Source organism: Cyrtonyx montezumae, unplaced genomic scaffold, assembly GCF_038088225.1.
Source record: "Cyrtonyx montezumae isolate F1298 unplaced genomic scaffold, pur_monq_1.0 scaffold_10, whole genome shotgun sequence".
NCBI lineage: Eukaryota > Metazoa > Chordata > Aves > Galliformes > Odontophoridae > Cyrtonyx > Cyrtonyx montezumae.
In genome coordinates, this window is record NW_027071826.1 from 41,663,728 (window position 1) to 41,688,353 (window position 24,626).

At 61.3% G+C, this 24,626-nt stretch overlaps 2 protein-coding genes and 1 pseudogene across 3 annotated transcripts; 1 reads left to right on the top strand and 2 right to left on the bottom strand.

Annotated features, from left to right (window-relative positions):
- The first annotated feature begins 572 nt into the window (after positions 1–572).
- DTX4 (deltex E3 ubiquitin ligase 4) lies at positions 573–8,437 on the top strand. Of its 2 annotated transcripts, none has more exons than XM_065755077.1 (9): positions 573–997; positions 2,601–3,324; positions 4,087–4,148; positions 4,222–4,383; positions 4,463–4,524; positions 4,683–4,835; positions 5,396–5,557; positions 5,817–5,906; positions 6,221–8,437. In XM_065755077.1, the coding sequence occupies exons 1-9, from the start codon at positions 787–789 to the stop codon at positions 6,452–6,454; spliced, it is 1,860 nt and encodes a 619-aa protein (XP_065611149.1). In that variant the 5' UTR covers positions 573–786; the 3' UTR covers positions 6,455–8,437. The 2 variants fall into 2 exon arrangements, with proteins under 2 accessions (XP_065611149.1, XP_065611150.1); XM_065755078.1 differs by lacking the exon at positions 573–997 and adding an exon at positions 2,151–2,279.
- Positions 8,438–8,546: 109 nt separating this feature from the next.
- MPEG1 (macrophage expressed 1) lies at positions 8,547–11,302 on the bottom strand. Its single transcript, XM_065755081.1, has one exon. The coding sequence runs from the start codon at positions 11,257–11,259 to the stop codon at positions 9,088–9,090; it is 2,172 nt and encodes a 723-aa protein (XP_065611153.1). The 5' UTR covers positions 11,260–11,302; the 3' UTR covers positions 8,547–9,087.
- A 1,945-nt stretch (positions 11,303–13,247) lies between these two features.
- LOC136060799 (deleted in malignant brain tumors 1 protein-like) lies at positions 13,248–22,853 on the bottom strand (annotated as a pseudogene).
- Between the last annotated feature and the right edge of the window lie 1,773 nt (positions 22,854–24,626).

Sequence of the window (24,626 nt, forward strand, 5' to 3'; positions counted from 1 at the left end):
CTGCCCCCTGCTTCCCCAGGGCAGAATGTGCACCCCAGTCCCACCGTTAGCTTTGGGACAGCAGGGTGGAGGCAGAAGCCCAAGCACGAGGTGACCTTAATGTCAGCGGGGCCCCAGCGGTCCTGGCACAGGGCCCTGCAACCCGATCGGGCTGGGGCAGCTGCTGCAGCCATGCTAGGGCCCAGCCTGGGCAAGGACAGCCGGCATTGCCAGAGCCGTTCCCCAGGGCCCCTAAGGAGCCTTCCAACCCAAGGCACTCGATGCCTCTAAACTCTGCCCTGCTTTCAGGCGGCACTTCCAGCCGCACAATGCGGAGCTGCCAGAAACCAGGGCACGGTTTTCCTGCAGCCACAGGGGCGGTCCTCTCCAGGACGGGCCGCGACGGCTGCAGATGCCGACGACCACGACCACCTCGGGACCCACTCGGGAGGGACGTGGCCGGGGGCGTGTCCCGGCCGGGGGTGCCGTCCCGGAGGGGGCGCGTCGCCCCGCCTCCCCGAGCGCGCTCTCGGCCGGGGCCGCGCGGGGCGGGCGCTGCGCGGTGCGCGGGCGCTGCGATGCGGAGCCGCCCCCCGCCGCCGCCGCCGCCGCCGCCCGCCGCGGGCCGCTCGCCCGGGGAGAGGCGCTGCAGCCCGGCGCGGCGCTGAGCGGCCCCTGGCGGCCCCGGTGCGGGCAGGGCAGGGCCCCGCGGAGCATGCGAGAGCCGGCGGGGCGGGCAGCGGCGGCCGCGGGCAGCGGGAGGAGGAGGAGGAGGAGGAGGCGGCGGCGGGCCGGGCCGGAGGAGCGATGCTGCTCGCCTCCGCCGTGGTGGTGTGGGAATGGCTGAACGAGCACGGGCGGTGGCGGCCCTACAGCCCGGCCGTCAGCCATCACATCGAGGCGGTGGCCCGCGCCGGGCCGCGGGCGGGCGGCAGCGTGGTGCTGGGCCAGGCTGACAGCCGCCTGGCGCCCTACATCATCGACCTGCAGTCCATGCACCAGTTCCGCCAGGACACCGGTGAGTGAGCCCGGCCGGCCCGGGGCTGCCCGCGTTCCCACCGGGTCCGGTATCGCGCGGTGCCGCCTGACCTGGAATCGCGTTGCGCTGTGTTGCACGGCGCCGCGCCGCCGGGCCCGTGCTGCATTGCACTGCCTGAGCCGGAGCCGGGTTGCGTTGTGCCGCCCTGCCCCGTTCCACGTCCCGCTGCCCGCCCTGCCGTTGCTCTGCCGTGCCGCTCGCTCCTGCCCGGCCATCGCTGCCGAGCCCCGCGTTGCATCACGCTGAGCCCTGGGTTTGCCTCGCGCCGCCTGACCTGGGATTGCACAGCTCTGCTCTTTGCTGCCTGCGCGCTCCCTCCCCCTAGCTGTGGCTGTGCTGCTGCCCGGACCCTGTTGCAACCAGCAGCAGCCTTTTGCCCTAGTGCTGAGCTGGTCGCAGCCTGCGGACCTCTCCTGTTCCCTTCAGACCCTTCCTACGTGTGCTTCTCTGCTCCCCTGAGCCTGGCCCTATGGGAGCCGTGGGGACAAATCCTGCCCGGGGGCACGGCACGGTGCAGGTGGGGCGATGCCCAGGGAGCTGTGGGGGGCACAGGCTGATAATGGGAAGTCCCCGAGGGCTGAATGCAGGTGTGAGAAATGCAGGGCATGGATGTGTGAGGTGCCCCTGGCACAGGGGTTTGTGCCCCTTCCCTCCCCTGCCAGCCCTTGCTTGGCCATAGGAAAGGGATGGCGGTGTCCCTTGTGCCCTGGTGTTGATCCCTTCTCTGGGAGCCTGGGGCTGGTGGGAACTATGGCCCGCCCGGGTGCTCGGGGACAAGGGACCTTTGGTGCTGGGGGACAGCATTCAGCGCCATGTGTCTGAGGGCTATTGTTGCCCAGGGGAGGAGGCCTGAAAGGGGAATTGTTCTGCCTCTCCCTGGGTTGCCGGGGATGTTGGTATTTTGGGTCATTAAACAGCTCTGATTTGGGGGGGTCGCGACCCTGGCAGGCCCTGAATAGCTATTGTCCCTTTTCTTCCCCTGCTGAATGGGAGGCCAGCCGGCCGCCGGGCCGGGGGGACACGCCACTTTCCCACAGTGCCAGATGCCGCATGCCATCGCTGCTGCCTTCCACGCCTCGCGCCGGATTAGGATAAATCACTGCGTGCAGCGAGGCCCCACTCCCCTCTGGCCTCAGCCCTGCTTTGTGTCGGGAGCTTTTCCCCCACCAGGTGCCCCTGTGCACGATGGGGCGGTGACCCACTTCTCTGATCTCCAGCCCGCTTGGGGGAACGTGGTCTGGTGTGGGAGCTGATGGTAGTGGTAAGGGTCGGGATTAAGAGGGACTGACATTCTTGCGGGCTTTAGGGGGACACGTGGCCGGTCAGAGCAGGATGATCGTGTGCTGCTGCGGTGCCAGGTGGGACCTGGCTGAGGTCTGCTGCGACAGGCTGACGGGTGTCACGTTGGTGCTAGGATGGCCTGGGGAAACTGAGGCACGCCACTCCTGTGGCAGGGCGGGGACAGTGGCTGAGTCAGGAAGCTGTTGTCCCAGCACCAGCGAGGCCAGTTGGGGCAGTTCCATGGTGCTCCCTGCCCACAGGCTGGTGCTGGCCTCTGATGAAATCTCTGTCCCCTCTGCAGGCACCATCCGCCCCGTGCGGCGCAGCTACTATGACCCATCCTCGGCACCGGGCAAGGGCGTCGTGTGGGAGTGGGAGAATGACAGCGGCTCCTGGACTCCCTACGACATGGATGTGGGCATCACCATCCAGCGTGCATACGAGAAGCAGCACCCCTGGGTGGACCTCAGCACCATCGGTTTCTGCTACGTGATCGACTTCGCCACTATGGGCCAGATCAACAGGCAGACCCAGCGCAAGCGCCGCGTCCGCCGCCGCCTCGACATGGTGTACCCTCTGGTGTCAGGCACCCTGCCCAAGTCGCAGTCCTGGCCAGCCAGCCCTGGGGCCTCAGCTGCTCCCCCGACCCCTGCCTGTGCCTGCCCCCAGTGCCTCCTGGTGATGAGCGTCAAAGCTGCCGTGTCGGCCGGCGGCCTGGGGGCTGCCACCCTGCAGCCACGCAAAGCCCCTCCTGCTCCTCCCGTTGCCCCCAAGGCCCCGGCACCCACCCCGGGTGCCAAGGTGCCTGATGGCACGGCCACAGCACGCGGATCGCTGAAGCCTCTGGGCTCACAGGGGGTCCGGCGGCAGGCAGCCAGCACGCCCGCCCTAAGCCCGGCTGGCCCTGCCTCAAGCCCCCCAGCTGTGGGCAGCAGCAAGGCAGCCCGGCCTGGCCTTGGCACCCTGAACCGCAGCCACCTGCAGCGCCTGGCTATTGCCCAGTCCCGTGTGCTTATAGCCTCGGGGTGAGTCCTGCTGCATGTGTGTATGTGTGAGCGAGAGGGCAGTTGTGGGGAGAGCAGGGGACCGCATCCCTGAGCCGTTTAGTCTGATGGAAGGGAAGCCATAACACTTCCCCGCAGGCACAGGGCTCTGCTGGCCCCATTCCCTCCCCATGGGCACCCCTGGTCCCTGCAAGGGGAGTGGGTGGGCAGCACAGAATGCCCTCCTGCATCTTAATGAGGAGGTTGGGCTGCTCTTTCTTCAGTCCTTTTTCTGTCCCCCACCCTTCCCCTGCCACAGAAAAGGCATTCAGGGCCCTGTGAGAAGGGGTCCTTCCCCACTCTCTTAGGACAGTTTTTAGTGGCGGGGTGGGGGCTGCTCAGTGTGCTGTTTCTCCCTTTTGTCTGCTTCGCCATGGGCCTCCTGTCACAGCCTGGCCCCTTTCCTTCCCTCTGTCCTCCCCCTTCCCTCTGTCCTCCTGACCCACCGGGAAACTTTCCCATGGAAGAGAGCCCTGACGCGGGGTGCAGGGAGCGGCTGTGCAGTGGCTGTAGGAGAATGGAGGTGGAAAAAAAAGCACTAACCCAGTGACAAAAAGAGGCTGTGAATGGTTTGGAGATGCAGGCGGGGTTTCTAAAGAGTGAGAGAAAAGGCAGCAGCAGGGCGGGGGGCACAGGGCCGGGTGGGGAATTCTCTCCTTCCAGCCAGGGGCTGTTCGGTTGCTTGGGAAACTGCTGTCTGGTGCAGGCCCCAGGCTCTGACGTGGTCCTGTGCTTTCTCTGCAGGGTCCCCACCGTCCCTGTGAAGAACCTCAATGGCTCCAGCCCTGTGAATCCAGCTCTGGCAGGTGAGGATGGCCCCACTGGGGAGGTCTGTGGGGGTCTCCCTCATTCCTTAGCACTGTTTTGCCCCCCCCTCAGGGATCACAGGGATCCTGATGAGCGCAGCCGGGCTGCCCGTCTGCCTGACACGGCCCCCCAAGCTGGTGCTGCACCCCCCACCTGTCAGCAAGAGCGAGATCCAGTCCATCCCCGGCATCTCCCACACCTGCCGCAAGACCACCAAGAAACAGGCCAAGAAGGGTGAGCCCCCTCTGGCCTTCTCACCGTCCTAGCTGTGGGCCTGCCCACCTCTGCACTGCTGACTCTTGCTCTCCTGCAGGTAAAGCTCCAGAGGAGGTGCTGAAGAAATATCTGCAGAAGGTGCGGCATCCCCCGGATGAGGTGCGAGCAGCAGGGCTGGCCTGGGCTGTCTGTAGGGTGGGAGGTGGCAGTGCCCCTGGGCTGTGCCACACGTCTGTGGCCTCTCCTCGTGGTTCTTCTGAAGAGGGGCTGCGTGCCCTGGGCACGTGCCAGCAGGACCTATCCCATTCTTCCTGCAGGACTGCACCATCTGCATGGAGCGGCTCTCGGCACCCTCCGGCTACAAGGGCCCCCAGCCAGCTGTCAAGCCCGACCTGGTGGGGAAGCTGGCCAAGTGTGGCCACATCTTCCATCTCCACTGCCTGGTGGCCATGTACAACAATGGCAACAAGGTGCGAGGCTGCAGCTCCGTGAGCCTGAACCCTCAGCTTGGTGACCCTGGTGCATGCTGTGACCATGTGTCACCATAAAATGGTCTGTGGCGGGTGGGTCTTTGCTGGAAATGCTGAATCACAAGCTGGGCTTGCATGGGTGTTTTGTTTCCCGATGTGGTTCCTGTCCTCGCTTCCCTCCCAGGGCTGGGGAGGTGACCTTTGATCGGTACACACACCACCACTGCTTTTCCAGCTGCAGGTGGACTTCTGAGCCCTCTTAACAGAGCTGTTTTGTTTGGCATGCCTGGAAAAATGTGTTCCACGTTGCTTAGAGATTGTTATTCTGCTGTCTCTCTCTCTCTCTCTCTGCCAAACCAAAACAAAAAACAGAGGTAGGGCTTGTGAAGCTGGTGTGACCAGAGCAGTTCAGACCTCGGGTGTTTCGTTCCAGTTGGTTTGCAGGCCCTCCCATCCGCGCCCCCCCCCTCCCCCCCAGTTTCCTGAGTGCTCTGGAGATGTCTGTGTGTTTGTGCTGGGTGGTGCTGGGGAGCACTGCTTTCATTACTTCCCGCTCTCAGGATGGCAGCCTACAGTGCCCGACCTGCAAAACCATTTATGGGGTGAAGACAGGGACGCAGCCCCCGGGGAAGATGGAGTACCACATCATCCCTCACGCACTGCCCGGCCACTCTGACTGCAAAACCATCCGCATCATCTACAACATCCCCCCGGGGGTGCAGGTGCGTCCTGGGGAGTGTCTTGGTGGCGAGCCACCCTTGTGGGGACCGGCAGCCCTGCCACTGCTGCAGCACTGTGACCTGAGCCTGTGGATGATGGTTTTGGGGTTGCTGTCTGAGTGCAGCTGCTCTGTGGTTAAGTCCACGGTGTGTGGCAACAAGCAGCTCTGCCTCTGATGGAGTTTCGGTGTTCTGTTGCACCCAGAGTGTGCTTTTGAGCTCTGAATTGTATTTTATTTTTTTCTTCCATTGTGTATTTCAGGGACCAGAGCATCCAAACCCAGGGAAGAGCTTCACTGCCCGTGGCTTCCCACGGCACTGCTACCTGCCTGACAGTGAGAAGGGCAGGAAGGTGAGAGGGGCTCAGACTGGCAAAGCATGAGGGGGAGAGGGACAGGAGCAGGGATCTGGGGCATGGAGAAAAGAAGGCTTGGCTTCGGCAGGCAAATCCAGGTGAAGATCTTCCTTCCCTGTAGCCTGTCCTGGACGTGCTGCGGAGCTCTGCTATTTTGGTTGGTGTGAAGCACCATGGGGTAGGACTCTGCTCCTGAGGTTCCTGGTCAGCCTTGGTGAGGGCTTTCCTGGGTGGTCGAGTGCTGAACAAAGGCGGGTGCTGCCCACAGCCCTGTGCCCACCTTGCTGCCTGCCTTGTCACCTGCTCCCCAGGTACTGAAGTTGCTGCTGGTAGCCTGGGACCGGCGTTTGATTTTTGCCATCGGGACCTCCAGCACCACGGGTGAGTCAGACACAGTGATATGGAATGAGATCCACCACAAGACGGAGTTTGGTTCCAACCTCACCGGCCACGGTTACCCTGACATCAACTACCTGGACAACGTCCTGGCTGAGCTCGCAGCCCAGGGCATCACGGAGGAGAGTCTGGCACAGGAGAAGGACTGAGATGGTGGTGGGGAGGCCATGGCAAGGGTTCCCACTGCTGTATCCATGGATAGAAGCAGCTTCAGGCCAATGGGGATGTGGGAGAGCGTCTTAGGGCTGTCCCCTCCCTGCTGGCAGAGCCAGCTGGTGCTGTAAGCCACAGAGGTGATGCTGGCCTGACTGTCCCCAAAGAGCCAGTCACTGCTGCACGTCCCATGTGAACGTTGCGTGCTGCTGCCAGGGTTCTGTGGGAGCTGGGGAGGGCAAGCCAGGACCCTTCCCTCTCTAATCACTCATGTCCTAGCCTGACTTGATGCCCCCTGATACCCACCTGGGCCTGGGACCCCATTCTGGTGCTGGGCAGTGGGTGGGAGCTGGGCTGTGGGGTCTCTGGCTGTGACCCTACCTTGTCCCTCACCCGTCTCTTTGTCTGTCTGTCCTGTCTGGTACATCCTGACTGGTCTCCTCTGTCCACAGAGGTTGGGGGACTCTGGACCACCTCGACCAGACCCCCTTGTCCTTCCTCCTCTTCTTGGCTGTGTCTGAGCTGTGCCCTGTGGGGTCCCATTGTCTGGGCTGCCCCTGTGCTGGGAAGGGCTGGTAGAAAGCTGAGTGTGGGGGGGAAGCATGTCTCCTGCCCCTGTTCCCCCCAGTAGTGGGTTCCTTGAACTGTTCGTATGGGGGCGTCCCCGTGTTGAATTTTATATACCTCGTGTTTTGGGGGTTTGTCGTATATATGTACATATAGGTGGTGGTGGTGGTTGGGAGGTGGCCAGGGGAACATGGTGCTGCAGCTGAGCCTGGTGGTGCTCTGGATGCAGGGGGGGTGTGTGTGAGGGGGACACTGACCCAAAAGGGCTCAGTGCCTCACAGTGGGGCTGTCACCCATGGGTCTCTGTGAAGCAGGGGTGGGTGGGAAGCCATCACTTTCCTGCTGGTTTCCAGCCATGTCCTGTGTCTCAGGGGTCTCTGGTAAAATCTCAAGGGAGGGGTGGTGGGTGTTCAGGGTGGCTGACAGTGTGTTGGCACAGTGATTTTTGGGCTGGGTCTGGGGGGGTTGGTGTTCTAGGGGGGGAGGTGTGGATGGGAAAAGGGGAGGGGATGGGGTTTGCATGGCATCAGGTGGACCCCCCACCAGACCCAGGGACTTCACAGGGCCTCTTGGAGCCACATGGGCTGGGAACAGTGGGTCCTGTGGCTCCAGGGGTATGCTGGTGGGGGCACCTTCCCCACAGGCTGTTCTGTACCCTCCTCCTGACACCATCCTGTGAGATGCCCCGGCTTGGTGAGTCAGGCAGGGGCCCTGCCCAAACTGCCCCCTGTCCCTGCCTCATCGCTCCTTGTGGGGTTGGGTCCTCGTAGCCCCTTTTGTTTAGTCCCCTTCTGGTTTTCCTTTGGGGTCGGTTCGCCCTCCGTCCTGGGGGATGGCGGTGTGGGAGGGATCCGTCCTGATGTACATCACTCTGTTGTTGTTGCTGTTTCTCCTCTCCCCTGTCTGTGGGGTCCATTGCCGCCAGCTGGCCGCCTCACAGGGGCATCAATAAAGCGGATGGTGGAGGAGTGCTCACTGTCCCTACGTGGCCTGGCCTCTCTGTTGTCTTCTGTCCGTCGTCTGTGTGGCCAGGCGAGGGAGTGGGCACCCACAGGGAGGGCGGGCACCTCGTCCCCCTGCACTCTCCCCTTCCTTAGCATGGGCTGTCATCTTCTACCTCAAGGGAGAAACCCTCTGTCTGTAGGAAATCCCCTTCTGCAGCAGGGGAACAGTGTGGTGATTCCTGCATGGCTGCACCCGAGGTTGCTCTGCTACAGAAAACTCTGAGCTGGAGCTATGCAAAACCCTCGTGTGTGATCCGGGGGAGAGGGCCCCCACCCCCAGGCTGCCAGGTTGATGACTAATGTGACACAGCTTTTAAACAACATTCTTTTTTTTTAATATATTTTTTAATGCTGTGTTGCCTATGCAATTAGTTGCTGGCTGAAATAAAAGTGATCCGTGCCTCTCTGCATGTGTGTGTATATCTATCACGATAGATATACATGGAGGTGTGGGTCACCCTCCTGTTCCTGTGGGTGGGAATGTACAGTATCTGGGGATTGGGGGAGGGGGGGGGGGAACCAGGGGTGTTCTCCAAGGATTTGGTCCCTGTGCCACTGCTTTTACAGACAGCGAATCTCTGTGATGGAGAGATCTATCTGGCGAGTCGGGGGAAGGGGGGGGGGGTGTTGCATGGCTTCCCCCTGCACTTTGAGGTTCTCTGGGGTACCCCAACAACGTCAGTGGTTTTTCGAAGAGCACTGGATCCCCTTTTCTGGCTTTGGAAGGGGGAGGAGGAGAGAGTGGGCACAACCTGTAATGGGGTATTGAGGCTGCTTATTTCTCAAGCAGCAAAGCTGTGGGCTGGTTGAGAAAAGGCAGGGGCTGGCAGAGATGTGGTGGTGGGTTGAGGTGGTGGGATGGCCCCAGGTGGTGGCCTCAGAGGCCCAGAGAAGGGAGAAAGGCTATGGAGCCCTGTGGGTAGACAGAACTGCAGAGAGGTGAACTTACGGGGATGGGGTGAGGTGCAGGAGCTAGTGGCACCGCACAGCTGTGCCTCAGGGAAAGGAGCGAGCAGGGGGCTTTGCCTAGGTTAGGGGCACAAGCAGCTGGGTAATGCTCATTCTATGAGCCTTGCTGGCTCCTGCTGGTGCCCCTCGTCCACATTAACTGCAGTGCTGTCCCCTGGGCTCTCCACAGGAAGCCTGTCCCCTTCACCCATAGCCAAGTACCCCTTTCTCCTGTACCTCCAGCGACCGTAGCTGACCATTGCCAAGATGGTGACGAGCCCCACCACCACTGCCGCGACCACACCGGCCACCTCACCCCCAGTCAGTGCCCGGTCCCTCACCATCTCTGCTGCACGCTGGATCTCGACTGGCTGTGCCAGCTTCCACGCGTGGCCCGTCCCATTCCACACCCAAGCACTCTCCCCGTCCCCGCTGCTCACCAGCACGGTGTCGACAGCTGGCAGGTTGGCAGGGGGTCGGGTGAAGGGCGGCAAGCGTGCAGGTGGCAGCGAGCCTGCCGTGAAGACACCAGCCTGGACACAGTACTCCACCTGGCAGCTATCGCTGATCAGTGCCAAGTGCTGGCTGAAGCCTGTGGGGCAGCGCTTGGCGTAGGGGTCCTCGGCGGTGCCTTTGTGCTGACCCCCTAAGGGGTTCCCTGTTTGGCAGCTGAAGAAGCCCCCAAAGGGCACCGCGTACCGTCTGCCTCCCTCGTAGTCCTGGCTCACGCACAACCTGAGGTCATCAAAGAGCTTCAGCAAGAAGTACCTGGAGGGGCAGGACTGGGCACCAGTGAGGGGGTTGACGCTACGGCTGCTGAACAGCCCCCCAAATAGGTAGCCTGAGTCTGGGGGCACTGGTCCACTTGCGACACACCAATAAGCTCTGAATTGCACCCGGGAGAGCCAGAAGATGTCCTTGCACACGCGGTGGCAGAAGATGCCCAGGGTGCACTTGTTGTGGCACTCCAGGTGGCTGTGGCCTTCCTCCCTCTCCTGCATGCCCAGCAGCACAGGGCTGTAGGAGGTGGGGCAGGAGAAATCCCCGGTGAGGGGATTTCTCTGCTCCAGTACTCGGCACAGTTCACTGGTGTCGGGGCCGGTCAGTCCAGTGCAGTCCTGGAAGACTCCCCCAAAGGTGAAGTTGGTCGTGGTCCCCTCGCAGGAGCCGTCGTCAGCGTTGGCATGGAAGTTGAAGTTGGGTGAGGCGGCATCGGTGCAGCCAGGGTAGGTGTTGAAGGCGTAGTAGCGGCGGATGGCCATCTCCACCCGCTTGGCCAGCTTCTTCACCGTGGGGCTGGGCAGCTCTGGCAGGGTGCTGGGGCTGATGAAGAAGTATAGAGGCAGCCCTGAGCGATCGATGGCCACCAGCTGGTTGCTGATTCCCTCCTGCCAGGTCTTAAGGGTGATGCCTGGGTAAAAGGGGGTCCCGCCAATGCTCTCCACTCTGGAGTTGGTGCGGTTCTCCAGGTACTGCTTGGTGAAGGCAGAGCTGGTGCCCTGAGACTCCTCAGTTTTCACATTGACAATGCTGTGGAAGGCTACGGCGGCTGAGGCGGTGATGGAGCTCCGCATGGCCCAGCTGTCCTTCAGGAAGGTGGCCTTGATCTGATCTTCCTGGACCAAGCTGGCTCCAGCATCCACGGAGGTGATGGTGTGGGTGCCATAGTTGAGCACCAGCACCTCAGACAGAAAATCAGCCATCCGAGTCTGGTTGTTCTCCAGGTGGCTGGCAATGGTTAACAGCTGCTTCTTGAAGTCCTTGTCCAGGCCTGATCCTGGGTTAATCTTGGCAGTGTAAACCAGGTTCCTGACCTGTACACGAGTGGTGACCGCCTTGTCCTGCACTTGGTGGGTCTTGGTCTGGTGGAAGTCGTAGGAGAACTTGCCATTGATCGCAGAGAAGAGGGACAGCTCCAGGTTGATGGAGGCAGAGGTGACGCTTTGGTAATCTTTCCAGGACTCAATGATCTCAGAGTTGATGTCCAGGTTGCTCTGCTTGCGAGGAATAGTGAAGATTTCATCTGGGATAATGTAGGATCCGTCTTCAGTGGTCTTGCACAGTGAGTAGCTCAGATTTATGACCCTGCCCATATCTAAATTTCTGAGGTTGTCCCAGCCCCCCCCAGGGAGGACTTCCAGGCTTGGGAGCTTCAAGGCTTTCTTGCAGTCCTGAAACCCTACAGAGGCTACAGAGGGCAGTGGCTCCTGGGGACGTTCAACCTCTGCCACTGTCGTAGCCAGTGTCTGAACGAGGAGGACCACCCTCAGCACCCAGACCATGGCTGAAGCTCTTTGGGCTCACTGGTGAAGAGATGACTGGGGAAATGAAGAGGAGGGGGTGCAGCTGGTGGGTGGTTCCTCCTCTCAGGGTTGAATTAAGAGAAGGGAAAGGAGAAGTGAGAGCTGATGAATATGAGAAATGGCTGAGTGGAGCAGAAATGACTGGGTGAGGGGCAGGAAAGCCCTGAAGCTCACTGCCTCCATGCAGCAAAAGCTCCCTCTTACTGTGAAAGCTGCTCTGCTGGGAATGGGACAGGGAGAAGTCTTTTTTCAGCACGCTGCTGCCTCACATGTGATGCCATCATGTGCATCTCCTTTCAGTGACTCCATCCCTTTACTCTGGCTCTACCATGCTCCACAGGGCTCTGGTGGGCTTTAGGGGAGTCTTCAGCACTTCCTGCTGCCCACTGCAGCCTCCTGTACCTCGCTCCTGTCCTCCCTTCACCTAGCTGGGAAGGGCATCTTCTGTATGGAACTGTGTCACAGTTTCATGCTTTGGGTAATAAACAGTTAAAGCTTCTGTTTCTGCTGCAAAAACTGCTGAAATAACCATGGCTCTTTCCTTATGGACAGGTTCATTTCCCCTATTTTTGTTGGTTAGTTCCTCTTTCCAGGACGGTTCTGGTAGAGAATGGGACTGCAGTGAGCAATGTGGTGAACAGCTGAAGGGGCCAATGGGAGCACCTTGTCCCTCATCATCAAGTAGAGTCTGTCTCTGCCTCTTTAATGCCCTCACATGAGATGCCTTATTCTACAGACCAAAAAAGGTCTCCTCAGGATAAACAGTCCCAGATTCCTCAGCCTTTCCTCACAGGAGATGGACTCTAGACCATCATATTCACAGTGCTTGCTTGGACTCTCTCCAGGATGTCCACCTCTTGTACCAGAACTCACCCAACACTCCAGGTGTGGCCTCATCACTGCAGAGCGGAGGAAAAGGATCACCTCTCCTGACCTGCTGCCATTCTTGGAGGGTTTCAAGACAATGGAGGAATCCCTGGGCAACTGGGCATTGAACCTCCAAATCAGGAGGTTGGAGACAAAGACCTCACGTGTGCCTTCCCAACAGAGTTGAGGGCAGTGTGATTTTACTATCACACCTGAGCGGGATGAGGAACCAAGAACACTGCGTAAATCTCCAGGTATGACATATGAAATCAGATATCGCACTGACCAGGAGGTGCTGGAGCAACCCCACAGTCAGACGTGGTGCTTTGCTGTGCTGCCACTGCTCTCTGCTGGCATCGGTACAGCACAGCACTTTTGGAGCCTCACAACTTCCTGGTCTGGAGTGTCTTTTACGTAGAAGAAAACTAATGCTATCCCAGCAAAGATCCAGCAGAATATCCACCCATAGTTCTATACCATCTGTGTCATGCTCAGGTTTTACACTTGGGAAAACATCCTCATTAATCACCACCATCCTTCCTGTCCTGTGATATACTAAGATATTACTACTGTAGGCTGTGGGCCATTCCTTGAAAATATCAATGAAATGTCCCGTGTAAAGGTCTGTTGTTCATTGTAGTCCATGATTTTGGATATCCCTTCAGGCTGGTGGCATGCTTCCCTCTCATGTTGCCTATCCTTGCTCCATCTTTGTAGGTTTCTAGTTTGTGTTAGAGTTTGGTAAGAAGATCCTCATTAACCTGTGCAGGCCTTGGTATGCTTTTGCCTGACATTCTCTGTATTTGGATGCTTTGCTTCTGATCTTGGAACAGGTGATCCTTGAATATTAACCAAGGTTTTCCAGGGCCTTATCTATCAAGAATCTGCTTGTGAAGGCAGATCTCTGCTATCCCGAGGGCAAGGGATGTACTCATCACTGACCTAAGCATCAAAAACTGCAAAATTCATAAGCACTGCAGCTAGTGCTGCCCATGAGCTTCACATGCCCCACATGAAACTACATATGGGTGACAGTGAGCTACCCCCCAAGGTACTGATGGATGGCCGCTGGACTAAGGCAGAGGAGCCAAGGCTGGAAGTGAGTTTCTACACAGTTCTGGGGTTTTAATAAAGAAGAGATACCCATAAGGAAGTTACAGAAAAGAGAAAGGCTGATTAGCTGTTGTGTCCCAGCTGCAGGAAGGAGAACGGAGCAGTTTGCCCCTGTTCTGCAGCGCTGGGCAGGGAGAGGTGATGCTGCCAAGGCCAGGGCCACCTCCTTCTAGGGAAAGAGGCCCCTGTTGCAGCCATGTCCCTGGAGCCTGCTCACAGTGATGTCCTCAGGGTGCAGACACCAACGTCGTCATAGCCTGTGTCCTCAGGGAGCTGTTCCAGGGCATCCCCGGTGTGGGGAGAGGGGACCACCTCCAGCACAGCCATAGCATCGTCGTAGCCATGCGAGGGGCTGTGCTGGGGCTGGGCTTCGGGCTCTGCAACAGACACAGAGGAGTGGGTGGTGAGGACACAGCCGGGAGGGACTGCGTGCCCTCAGCTCCCCATCACTGCTGTTCAGCTAAGTCTCCTCGGATGGGTGTCGGGTGCCTTTTTGTCCTCACCGTGCACCTCTGTGCCTGTGCCCATACCTGGGGACACCTGGAGATCGCTTTCCTTTGCGCTGCTCCCGGTGTGATCCGACAGCTTTGTCCTTGAGCTCTGGGACAGGGAGCCTGGAGGGGAGACAGGGTGTAGGGGACGTGAAAAGGGATGGGGACAGGCCCAGGCCCCGGGAACCATCCTGCTCCCACCTGTGCGGCTGGGCATCTCCTGGTACTCGGGTATCAGGCTGTAGTCAAGCTCCTCATACACAGCCTCGGAGGAGGCATCCTTGCTGGGGCCTGCAAGGCAGTGCGCCTGGCACCGGTGTCCCCGATGTCCCCAAGGCATTGCCCCGTGGTGGGGGACTCCCAGAGCGGTGCTCACCTCTGCATTGGGCCCGTGTGCGGTGTAGCTGCACAGCCAGGGCGGCCAGGGCCACGCACAGCAGCGTCCCCAGGAGCACACACAGGACCATGAGCACTGACACGCTCCTTGGTGCTGCCGTCAGCGGGACAGCGGTGTGGGTGGAAGCTGTGGGGCAGTGAGGGGAAGTGTGAGCTCCCATGGCAGCAGACGGGGGAAACTGAACACCTGTTGAGGTCCCAGCAGCTGCTACCTGGGGCAAGGGTGGTGGCCTCGCTCCTGTCCCTGGTGCCTTCGTCACATGTGATGAAGGTGATCTCAGTGGAGCTGCATTCCTGCAGCTGCCAGGGTGCCGAGGGGCAACGCCAGAGCGATCGGGCCCCTTCCTCACAGCTCACCCAGCTCAGCCAGGCAGGGTCTGAGCCCTGTGCAGGGACGGCCTCCAGAATCCCCCCGGTGCCGCAACCCAGCTGGCGGCAGACGGCAGCAGCCGTGGCGGGGCTGGTGCCATTGGCACAGACACGACCCCACGTCCCCTCGTGCAGCACCTCCAGGCGCCCACTGCATCTGCTGCTTCCCCCGCTCAGCCGCAGGTCCAGCAGCCCTGCAACGAGGTCAGGGGATCAGTGCACCCCGAGGGTGGTGGGGCTGCTCCCATGCACAGGGATGGTGGCACTCACCTGAGCACACGGCGCCCGCACCACCACCACGCCGGCAGCCACGCTGCACTGGGGCAGAGCAGTGCCAGAGAGCATCCTCCGTCCCAGAGCAGCCCCCGGCAGCCGGCCACAGCGTCCCAGCGCCAGGCCCGAAGCGCTCGGAGCCGGGCGCCTCCAGGGCCCACCCACAGCCCAGCTGGCGGCAGACGACGGTGGCATCCTGCAGGGTCCACGTGTCCTGGCAGACGGTGCCCCAGGTGCCCTTGCTGTACACCTCCACCCTGCCGGCGCAGCGCCCGGGGCCGCCCGCCAGCCTCAGCCGATGGCTGCCTGCGTGGGGGGCTCGTGCTGGGGCTGGGGACGGCAGCGTGATGCCCACGGCCCTTCCCGGCACACTCACCTGAGCACGTAACGGCCAACTCCTCAGGGCTGCGGCCGGGCTCGGTGGCCATCCCCGAGGCATTGCACTGCACCAGGAGCTCCTCGGTGCCAACGCACCGCAGCTCCTGCAGCTCCATGGGACGCGAGCCGTTGGCCGACGCAGCATCGATTTTCTCAGGCACTCCGCAGCCCAGCTGCCGGCACGCCACGGCGGCAGTGCCATTGTCCCACAGCCCCACAGACACACGGGCCCAGACACCGGGCAGCACGGCCACCTCCAGCCATCCGTCGCACCGGCTCTCCCCGCCGTGGAGCCGCAGGGGTTCGGTGACACCTGCAACAGCCTGGCTGTGCCGCGGGGATGGGCAGTGTTCCCTGCCTGCGGGGATCCCCACTTCCCCAGCACACACCTGAGCAGCTGACCGTGGCCGTGTGCCCAGGGGGGCAGGCGGGCTGCCCCAGCACCTCCACGGGGCACTCGCCTGGGTGCCGCTCATTGCCGCTGCAGCTGAGGGCATCGCGCCGCAGCATCCCCGTCCCCGTCCCAAAATGGCCTGGTGGGTGCAGGGAGATGGCAGGGCCACAGCCCAGGTGGCGGCAGAGGACGTGGGCGTCGGGCAGGTCCCAGGAGGTGGCACACAGGGACCCCCACACCCCCCGTGCCTCCACCTCCACTCGCCCCACACACACCGAGCCTCCATCCACCAGCCGGAACCCTGTGTAGGCTGCAGCAGAGAGAGGGTGCTGGGGTTGGTGAGGGGGGAATCCCCCAGCAATGCGTACAACATGGCAGTGACACAGCCCCACAGCCCCAGTGCTTACGGGAGCAGATGATGGCAGCAGAATGGGTGCAGGTCTGCATGTGGGAACGCCGCTGCGTGCATGCAGACAGGAGGAGCTCGGTGCCGTTGCACTCAAAGGCCCCATCCCAGAATGGCCGCGTTGATGGTCCAAAATGCCCAGGCCGCGGTAGGGCCAGCGCTGTACCGCAGCCCAGCTCCCTGCAGACAACCTGGGCGGCCATGAGGTCCACGTGGCCGTGGCAGACGCTGACCCAAGCCTGACCCTGGCGCACCTCCAGCCGCCCTGAGCAGGCGCTGTCCCCTCCGGCCAGCCGGGAGAACCCTGTTGGGAGAGGTGGGCTGCTGGGCTGGGGGATGTGGTTGATGGGCTCCCCACGGTGCTGCATGCCCCCAGCTCTCACCTTGGCACACCACAGAGGTGTCATAATCATGGGGTCCCTCATAAGGTCCCCAGCCCTGAACGTTACAATCCCAAATGGCAGACTCATTCCCATGGCAGTTGATAAATGCCAGCATGATGGGACTGTAGATTAGCCAAAATTTTGAGGCAAAGTAGGCGCCAGCAGCTGATCCACAGCCCAACTGCTGGCACACCACCTCAGCATCATTCATTTTCCAAACATCATCTGACACGGTGCCCCAGTGTCCCTGCAGCTTCACCTCCACTCTCCCTTCACAAGGTCCCCCTCCATCCGCCAGCCGCAGCTCCAGTGCCTCTGCATCAGGAACAGTCCTCAGCCCTGCTCAGGGACCCTCACACAGTGTCCCCATCCCAGCCACCCCACCTCACCTGTGCAGATTACTCCAACATCCCGCTCATGGCTACAAAAGTGCTTGCCCCAGCCAAAATGGGGACAGTTCTGCAGGGAGTCCTCAGTGCCGCGGCAGAAGAAGGGATGCATCCAGATGCGCCCCTTACCCTGCCCGAATGGTGCATATGGGGACGCATGGGCCGCCGTCCCACAGCCCAGCTGCCGGCACACCACGCCGGCCCCGCGCTTGTCCCAGTCGAAGTCATAGGCGCAGACGGAGCCCCACTCGCCGTTGTGCTTCACCTCCACCCGACCGGCACAGCGTCCACCGCCATCCACCAGCCGCAGCTCCTCGCTGCCTGCGAACACACGGAGAGGTGGATGAGCCTGGGGGTGCCCATCCCATGGCTCACAGAGTCAACCTCTGCTTTCACCCTATCCAAAGTCCACCCCGTACTCCTGTACTCACCCCCACAGAGCTGCACACAGAGAAACAGCCCCAGCACCACAGCAGGCACCATCATGCCCCACACGCCCAGCCTGCAGCCCAGGATGTCCCGGTGTGATATAGGCAGCCCCCGCAGGCAGGAGCCAATGGGGACGGCGAGGTGCGGTGGGAGCCGTTATCAGCAGGGTTATCTGCCGCCTGCCGGGGCCCAGCCTCCAATAACCTGCTTTGTGCCCAAATATGAGGCTCATCTCCGCTTCTGGCGTCACACAGCCCCACCACGGGGGATCACTGCCTCTACGTCCCCAAAGGAAGTCATTATCCTGGGTACAGAACATCCTTGAGCTGTGGCTGGGGCTGTGCCCACGCAGACCAGGTCCCCAGAGGGACAGGAGAGACCCCAGACAGGGTCTTGCTCTGCACCGTAGTACCATCCTCAAGATGGTGCCATCCTAGAGCTGTTTTTGAGATCCTCCAGTAAAGAGTGGGGTTAATAAGGTCCGTATACTGGCACAAGAGGTCCATCCCCAGCCCCTCACAGCAGCCATTGGGACACAGTGCTGCCTGCATCTGGGCACACGCAGCCCTGTGCCCTCCCCGCAGCACAGGCAGCAGGGGATGTTTTCTCCTGTGCGGGGACCCGGTGTGAGCTCCGAGCTCACGCAGCTGCTGTGCCACCTGCACACAAAGTGATGCTCTTCGACTCGAGCCTGCAGCGTGCGATGCGGGAAGGGGTCCCGCTGCCCCGCTTCGGTATCGCTGCTCCAGGAGCAGACACAGGGACGGCTGCAGACCGCAGCATTCCCGGGGCTGTCCGGCTGCTGCGGGGACAGCGCAGGAACCCCAGCTTCACCAGCGAAAGGCGCAGGGCCGAGCTGTCCCTGCCCTTGTCCCCGCAGCAGCCTGGCCCGGCCACGAGTCCTTGTAGGCTGCAGTTACAGACAGGTGCAGGAGCTGATGCGGAGCCCCAATACGATGTCTCTTGTTTCACAGGGAACTGTCTCCTGTGTGTCCCCTTCCCACTGACAACACAGGTCTCCTCAGAAGTGCAGATCCTCCCCACAAGCGCAGGGTGACACTCAGCTTACTCCGCTTTGCTTCTCAAACCCTCTGTCAAAGGGCTGTGAATGTGTGTGGAGATGCATACATAGCCGTACGGTTATCATCTGAATTTCTGTAACTGCTTTCCTTTTCTGTCCTTTTCCGTTTGTGTGTTGCCCCACGAGTTTGTTTACCGCTCTCTCCCCCATTGCACACTGGGGGGCAGAGGCGCAGTGAGTGAAGGCCGGGTGCTGCTCAGCTGCCTGCCGGGTGAAACCACAGCGTGTGCAGCGCGCTGCACCTGTGTGCCTGTGGGACACGCGGTCTGTTTTATCCTTCCATTGCGGTGCAGCCATCATGAGAGCCATCCCACCTCATCTCTGCGAGCTTTCCCACTCTTTCTGTCCTTTCCCCCATGCACAGAGCCAGTGGGATGTCTCTGTAATCAAGCTATGCCCTTGTGGACCCGAGGAATGGCCGCTGGAATAAGGTAGAAAAGCCAAGGCTGGAAGTGAGTTTCTACACAGTTCTGGGGTTTTAATAAAGAAGAGATACCCATAAGGAAGTTACAGAAAAGAGAAAAGCTGATTAGTTGTTGTGTCCCAGCTGCAGGAAGGAGAACGGAGCAGTTTGCCCCTGTTCTGCAGCGCTGGGCAGGGAGAGGTGATGCTGCCAAGGCCAGGGCCACCTCCTTCTAGGGAAAGAGGCCCCTGTTGCAGCCATGTCCCTGGAGCCTGCTCACAGTGATGTCCCCAGGGTGCAGACACCAACGTCGTCATAGCCTGTGTCCTCAAGTAGCTGTTCCAGGGCATCCCCGGTGTGGGGAGAGGGGACCACCTCCAGCACAGCCATAGCATCGTCGTAGCCATGCGAGGGGCTGTGCTGGGGCTGGGCTTCGGGCTCTGCAACAGACACAGAGGAGTGGGTGGTGAGGACACAGCCGGGAGGGACTGCGTGCCCTCAGCTCCCCATCACTGCTGTTCAGCTAAGTCTCCTCGGATGGGTGTCGGGTGCCTTTTTGTCCTCACCGTGCACCTCTGTGCCTGTGCCCATACCTGGGGACACCTGGAGATCGCTTTCCTTTGCGCTGCTCCCGGTGTGATCCGATAGCTTTGTCCTTGAGCTCTGGGACAGGGAGCCTGGAGGGGAGACAGGGTGTAGGGGACGTGAAAAGGGATGGGGACAGGCCCAGGCCCCGGGAACCATCCTGCTCCCACCTGTGCGGCTGGGCACCTCCTGGTACTCGGGTATCAGGCTGTAGTCAAGCTCCTCATACACAGCCTCGGAGGAGGCATCCTTGCTGGGGCCTGCAAGGCAGTGCGCCTGGCACCGGTGTCCCCGATGTCCCCAAGGCATTGCCCCGTGGTGGGGGACTCCCAGAGCGGTGCTCACCTCTGCATTGGGCCCGTGTGCGGTGTAGCTGCACAGCCAGGGCGGCCAGGGCCACGCACAGCAGCGTCCCCAGGAGCACACACAGGACCATGAGCACTGACACGCTCCTTGGTGCTGCTGTCAGCGGGACAGCGGTGTGGGTGGAAGCTGTGGGGCAGTGAGGGGAAGTGTGAGCTCCCATGGCAGCAGACGGGGGAAACTGAACACCTGTTGAGGTCCCAGCAGCTGCTACCTGGGGCAAGGGTGGTGGCCTCGCTCCTGTCCCTGGTGCCTTTGTCACATGTGATGAAGGTGATCTCAGTGGAGCTGCATTCCTGCAGCTGCCAGGGTGCCGAGGGGCAACGCCAGAGCGATCGGGCCCCTTCCTCACAGCTCACCCAGCTCAGCCAGGCAGGGTCTGAGCCCTGTGCAGGGACGGCCTCCAGAATCCCCCCGGTGCCGCAACCCAGCTGGCGGCAGACGGCAGCAGCCGTGGCGGGGCTGGTGCCATTGGCACAGACACGACCCCACGTCCCCTCGTGCAGCACCTCCAGGCGCCCACTGCATCTGCTGCTTCCCCCGCTCAGCCGCAGGTCCAGCAGCCCTGCAACGAGGTCAGGGGATCAGTGCACCCCGAGGGTGGTGGGGCTGCTCCCATGCACAGGGATGGTGGCACTCACCTGAGCACACGGCGCCCGCACCGCCACCACGCCGGCAGCCACGCTGCACTGGGGCAGAGCAGTGCCAGAGAGCATCCTCCGTCCCAGAGCAGCCCCCGGCAGCCGGCCACAGCGTCCCAGCGCCAGGCCCGAAGCGCTCGGAGCCGGGCGCCTCCAGGGCCCACCCGCAGCCCAGCTGGCGGCAGACGACGGTGGCATCCTGCAGGGTCCACGTGTCCTGGCAGACGGTGCCCCAGGTGCCCTTGCTGTACACCTCCACCCTGCCGGCGCAGCGCCCGGGGCCGCCCGCCAGCCTCAGCCGATGGCTGCCTGCGTGGGGGGCTCGTGCTGGGGCTGGGGACGGCAGCGTGATGCCCACGGCCCTTCCCGGCACACTCACCTGAGCACGTAACGGCCAACTCCTCAGGGCTGCGGCCGGGCTCGGTGGCCATCCCCGAGGCATTGCACTGCACCAGGAGCTCCTCGGTGCCAACGCACCGCAGCTCCTGCAGCTCCATGGGACGCGAGCCGTTGGCCGACGCAGCATCGATTTTCTCAGGCACTCCGCAGCCCAGCTGCCGGCACGCCACGGTGGCAGTGCCATTGTCCCACAGCCCCACAGACACACGGGCCCAGACACCGGGCAGCACGGCCACCTCCAGCCGTCCATCGCACCGGCTCTCCCCGCCGTGGAGCCGCAGGGGTTCGGTGACACCTGCAACAGCCTGGCTGTGCCGCGGGGATGGGCAGTGTTCCCTGCCTGCGGGGATCCCCACTTCCCCAGCACACACCTGAGCAGCTGACCGTGGCCGTGTGCCCAGGGGGGCAGGCGGGCTGCCCCAGCACTTCCACGGGGCACTCGCCTGGGTGCCGCTCATTGCCGCTGCAGCTGAGGGCATCGCGCCGCAGCATCCCCGTCCCCGTCCCAAAATGGCCTGGTGGGTGCAGGGAGATGGCAGGGCCACAGCCCAGGTGGCGGCAGAGGACGTGGGCGTCGGGCAGGTCCCAGGAGGTGGCACACAGGGACCCCCCACACCCCCCGTGCCTCCACCTCCACTCGCCCCACACACACCGAGCCTCCATCCACCAGCCGGAACCCTGTGTAGGCTGCAGCAGAGAGAGGGTGCTGGGGTTGGTGAGGGGGGAATCCCCCAGCAATGCGTACAACATGGCAGTGACACAGCCCCACAGCCCCAGTGCTTACGGGAGCAGATGATGGCAGCAGAATGGGTGCAGGTCTGCATGTGGGAACGCCGCTGCGTGCATGCAGACAGGAGGAGCTCGGTGCCGTTGCACTCAAAGACCCCATCCCAGAATGGCCCCGTTGATGGTCCAAAATGCCCAGGCCGCGGTAGGGCCAGCGCTGTACCGCAGCCCAGCTCCCTGCAGACAACCTGGGCGGCCATGAGGTCCACGTGGCCGTGGCAGACGCTGACCCAAGCCTGACCCTGGCGCACCTCCAGCCGCCCTGAGCAGGCGCTGTCCCCTCCGGCCAGCCGGGAGAACCCTGTTGGGAGAGGTGGGCTGCTGGGCTGGGGGATGTGGTCGATGGGCTCCCCACGGTGCTGCATGCCCCCAGCTCTCACCTTGGCACACCACAGAGGTGTTATAATCGAAAAGGGTATTGTAGGGACCCCAGCCCTGAACGTTACAATTCCAGATGGCCTTCTCATTACCACTGCAGTTGACAAGTGCCAACATTAATGGACTATGGTCTTGGGATAGTTGCCAGCGAAACGTGGTGTGATCAGCTGATCCGCAGCCCAACTGCTGGCACACCACCTCGGCATCATTCATGTTCCAGGCACGGTCAGCCACTGTTCCCCAGCGTCCCCGTAACTTCACCTCCACTCTTCCTTCACAAGGTCCCCCTCCATCCGCCAGCCGCAGCTCCAGTGCCTCTGCATCAGGGACAGTCCTCAGCCCTGCTCAGGGGACATGGCACAGTGTCCCCATCCCAACCACCCAATCTCACCTGTGCAGATTACTCCAACATCCCGCTCATGGCTACAAAAGTGCTTGCCCCAGCCGAAGTGAAAGCACTTCTGCAAGGAGTCCTCAGTGCCGAGGCAGTAGACATGCATCCAGATGCGCCCCTTACCCTGCCCGAATGGTGCGTATGGGGACGCATGGGCCGCCGTCCCACAGCCCAGCTGCCGGCACACCACGCCGGCCCCGCGCTTGTCCCAGTCGAAGTCGTAGGCGCAGACGGAGCCCCACTCGCCATCATGCTTCACCTCCACCCGACCGGCACAGCGTCCACCGCCATCCACCAGCCGCAGCTCCTCGCTGCCTGCGGATACACGGAGAGGTGGATGAAAGAGTGGTCAGGCACTGGAATGGCCTGCCTAGGGAGGTGGTTGAGGCACCATCCCTAGCGCTGTTCAAGAAGCGTTTAGATGAGGTGCTAAAGGATTTAATTTAATACTTGGGTAGAGATAGTGATAGGAGGATGGTTGGTCCTTTCCAACCTTATGAACTTATGAACTTATGAGTCTGGGGGTGCCCATCCCATGGCTGACAGAGTCAACCTCTGCTTTCACCCTATCTGAAGTCCACCCCGTACTCCAGTACTCACCCCCACAGAGCTGCACACAGAGAAACAGCCCCAGCACCACAGCAGGCACCATCATGCCCCACACGCCCAGCCTGCAGCCCAGGATGGGGACGGGGTGATATAGGCAGCCCCCGCAGGCAGGAGCCAATGGGGACGGCGAGGTGCGGTGGGAGCCGTTATCAGCAGGGTTATCTGCCGCCTGCCGGGGCCCAGCCTCCAATAACCTGCTTTGTGCCCAAATATGAGGCTCATCTCCGCTTCTGGCGTCACACAGCCCCACCACGGGGGATCACTGCCTCTACGTCCCCAAAGGAAGTCATTATCCTGGGTACAGAACATCCTTGAGCTGTGGCTGGGGCTGTGCCCACGCAGACCAGGTCCCCAGAGGGACAGGAGAGACCCCAGACAGGGTCTTGCTCTGCACCGTAGTACCATCCTCAAGATGGTGCCATCCTAGAGCTGTTTTTGAGATCCTCCAGTAAAGAGTGGGGTTAATAAGGTCCGTATACTGGCACAAGAGGTCCATCCCCAGCCCCTCACAGCAGCCATTGGGACACAGTGCTGCCTGCATCTGGGCACACGCAGCCCTGTGCCCTCCCCGCAGCACAGGCAGCAGGGGATGTTTTCTCCTGTGCGGGGACCCGGTGTGAGCTCCGAGCTCACGCAGCTGCTGTGCCACCTGCACACAAAGTGATGCTCTTCGACTCGAGCCTGCAGCGTGCGATGCGGGAAGGGGTCCCGCTGCCCCGCTTCGGTATCGCTGCTCCAGGAGCAGACACAGGGACGGCTGCAGACCGCAGCATTCCCGGGGCTGTCCGGCTGCTGCGGGGACAGCGCAGGAACCCCAGCTTCACCAGCGAAAGGCGCAGGGCCGAGCTGTCCCTGCCCTTGTCCCCGCAGCAGCCTGGCCCGGCCACGAGTCCTTGTAGGCTGCAGTTACAGACAGGTGCAGGAGCTGATGCGGAGCCCCAATACGATGTCTCTTGTTTCACAGGGAACTGTCTCCTGTGTGTCCCCTTCCCACTGACAACACAGGTCTCCTCAGAAGTGCAGATCCTCCCCACAAGCGCAGGGTGACACTCAGCTTACTCCGCTTTGCTTCTCAAACCCTCTGTCAAAGGGCTGTGAATGTGTGTGGAGATGCATACATAGCCGTACGGTTATCATCTGAATTTCTGTAACTGCTTTCCTTTTCTGTCCTTTTCCGTTTGTGTGTTGCCCCACGAGTTTGTTTACCGCTCTCTCCCCCATTGCACACTGGGGGGCAGAGGCGCAGTGAGTGAAGGCCGGGTGCTGCTCAGCTGCCTGCCGGGTGAAACCACAGCGTGTGCAGCGCGCTGCACCTGTGTGCCTGTGGGACACGCGGTTGTTATTATGTAGATACCTCAGTTTTCTTAATTCATTACTGCATTTGGCCTTCTGTTTTCTGGTATGCTAATTTCATAAGGATGTCTTTGTGAAGGCCACTCTCTGCTGTCCTGAAGGCCAAGGCTGTGATCTTTCTGTGTGACCTCCTTGCTGCCCTAAGGATCCACAACTCTGCAGCTGACTGCACTGCAGCCAAGGCTGCCCTTGAGCTTCCAGTTCTCCTCTTGCCTCTCCATGTAAGTGGGAGGAAACTCTAGCACAGTACCTCTGCTTATTGGTTCCTCTGTCAATTGGAGGTGGAATGCATCACCAGTGTATGGGAACCTCATGGAATGCTTTTGTCTGGCTGTGCTGTCCCTCCAACTGGTATTGGTCTTGTTGACGTCTCACAAACCTGCTTTGTCCCCTGAACTTGCTTTGTGCCCATATATATGGGTTTCAGCTCTACTTCTGACATCATGCTACACCATCATGGGCATGT

What these genes read in the sequence shown, in the direction of transcription:
- DTX4 (XM_065755077.1), top strand. Translation starts at nt 787, where the DNA reads ATGCTGCTCGCCTCCGCCGTGGTGGTGTGGGAATGGCTGAACGAGCAC. An exon ending in CCAGTTCCGCCAGGACACCG is followed by an intron (nt 998 to 2,600) that starts GTGAGTGAGCCC and finishes TCCCCTCTGCAG; the next exon opens with GCACCATCCGCCCCGTGCGG. An exon ending in TGTACAACAATGGCAACAAG is followed by an intron (nt 4,836 to 5,395) that starts GTGCGAGGCTGC and finishes TCCCGCTCTCAG; the next exon opens with GATGGCAGCCTACAGTGCCC.
- MPEG1 (XM_065755081.1), bottom strand. Translation starts at nt 11,259, where the DNA reads ATGGTCTGGGTGCTGAGGGTGGTCCTCCTCGTTCAGACACTGGCTACG.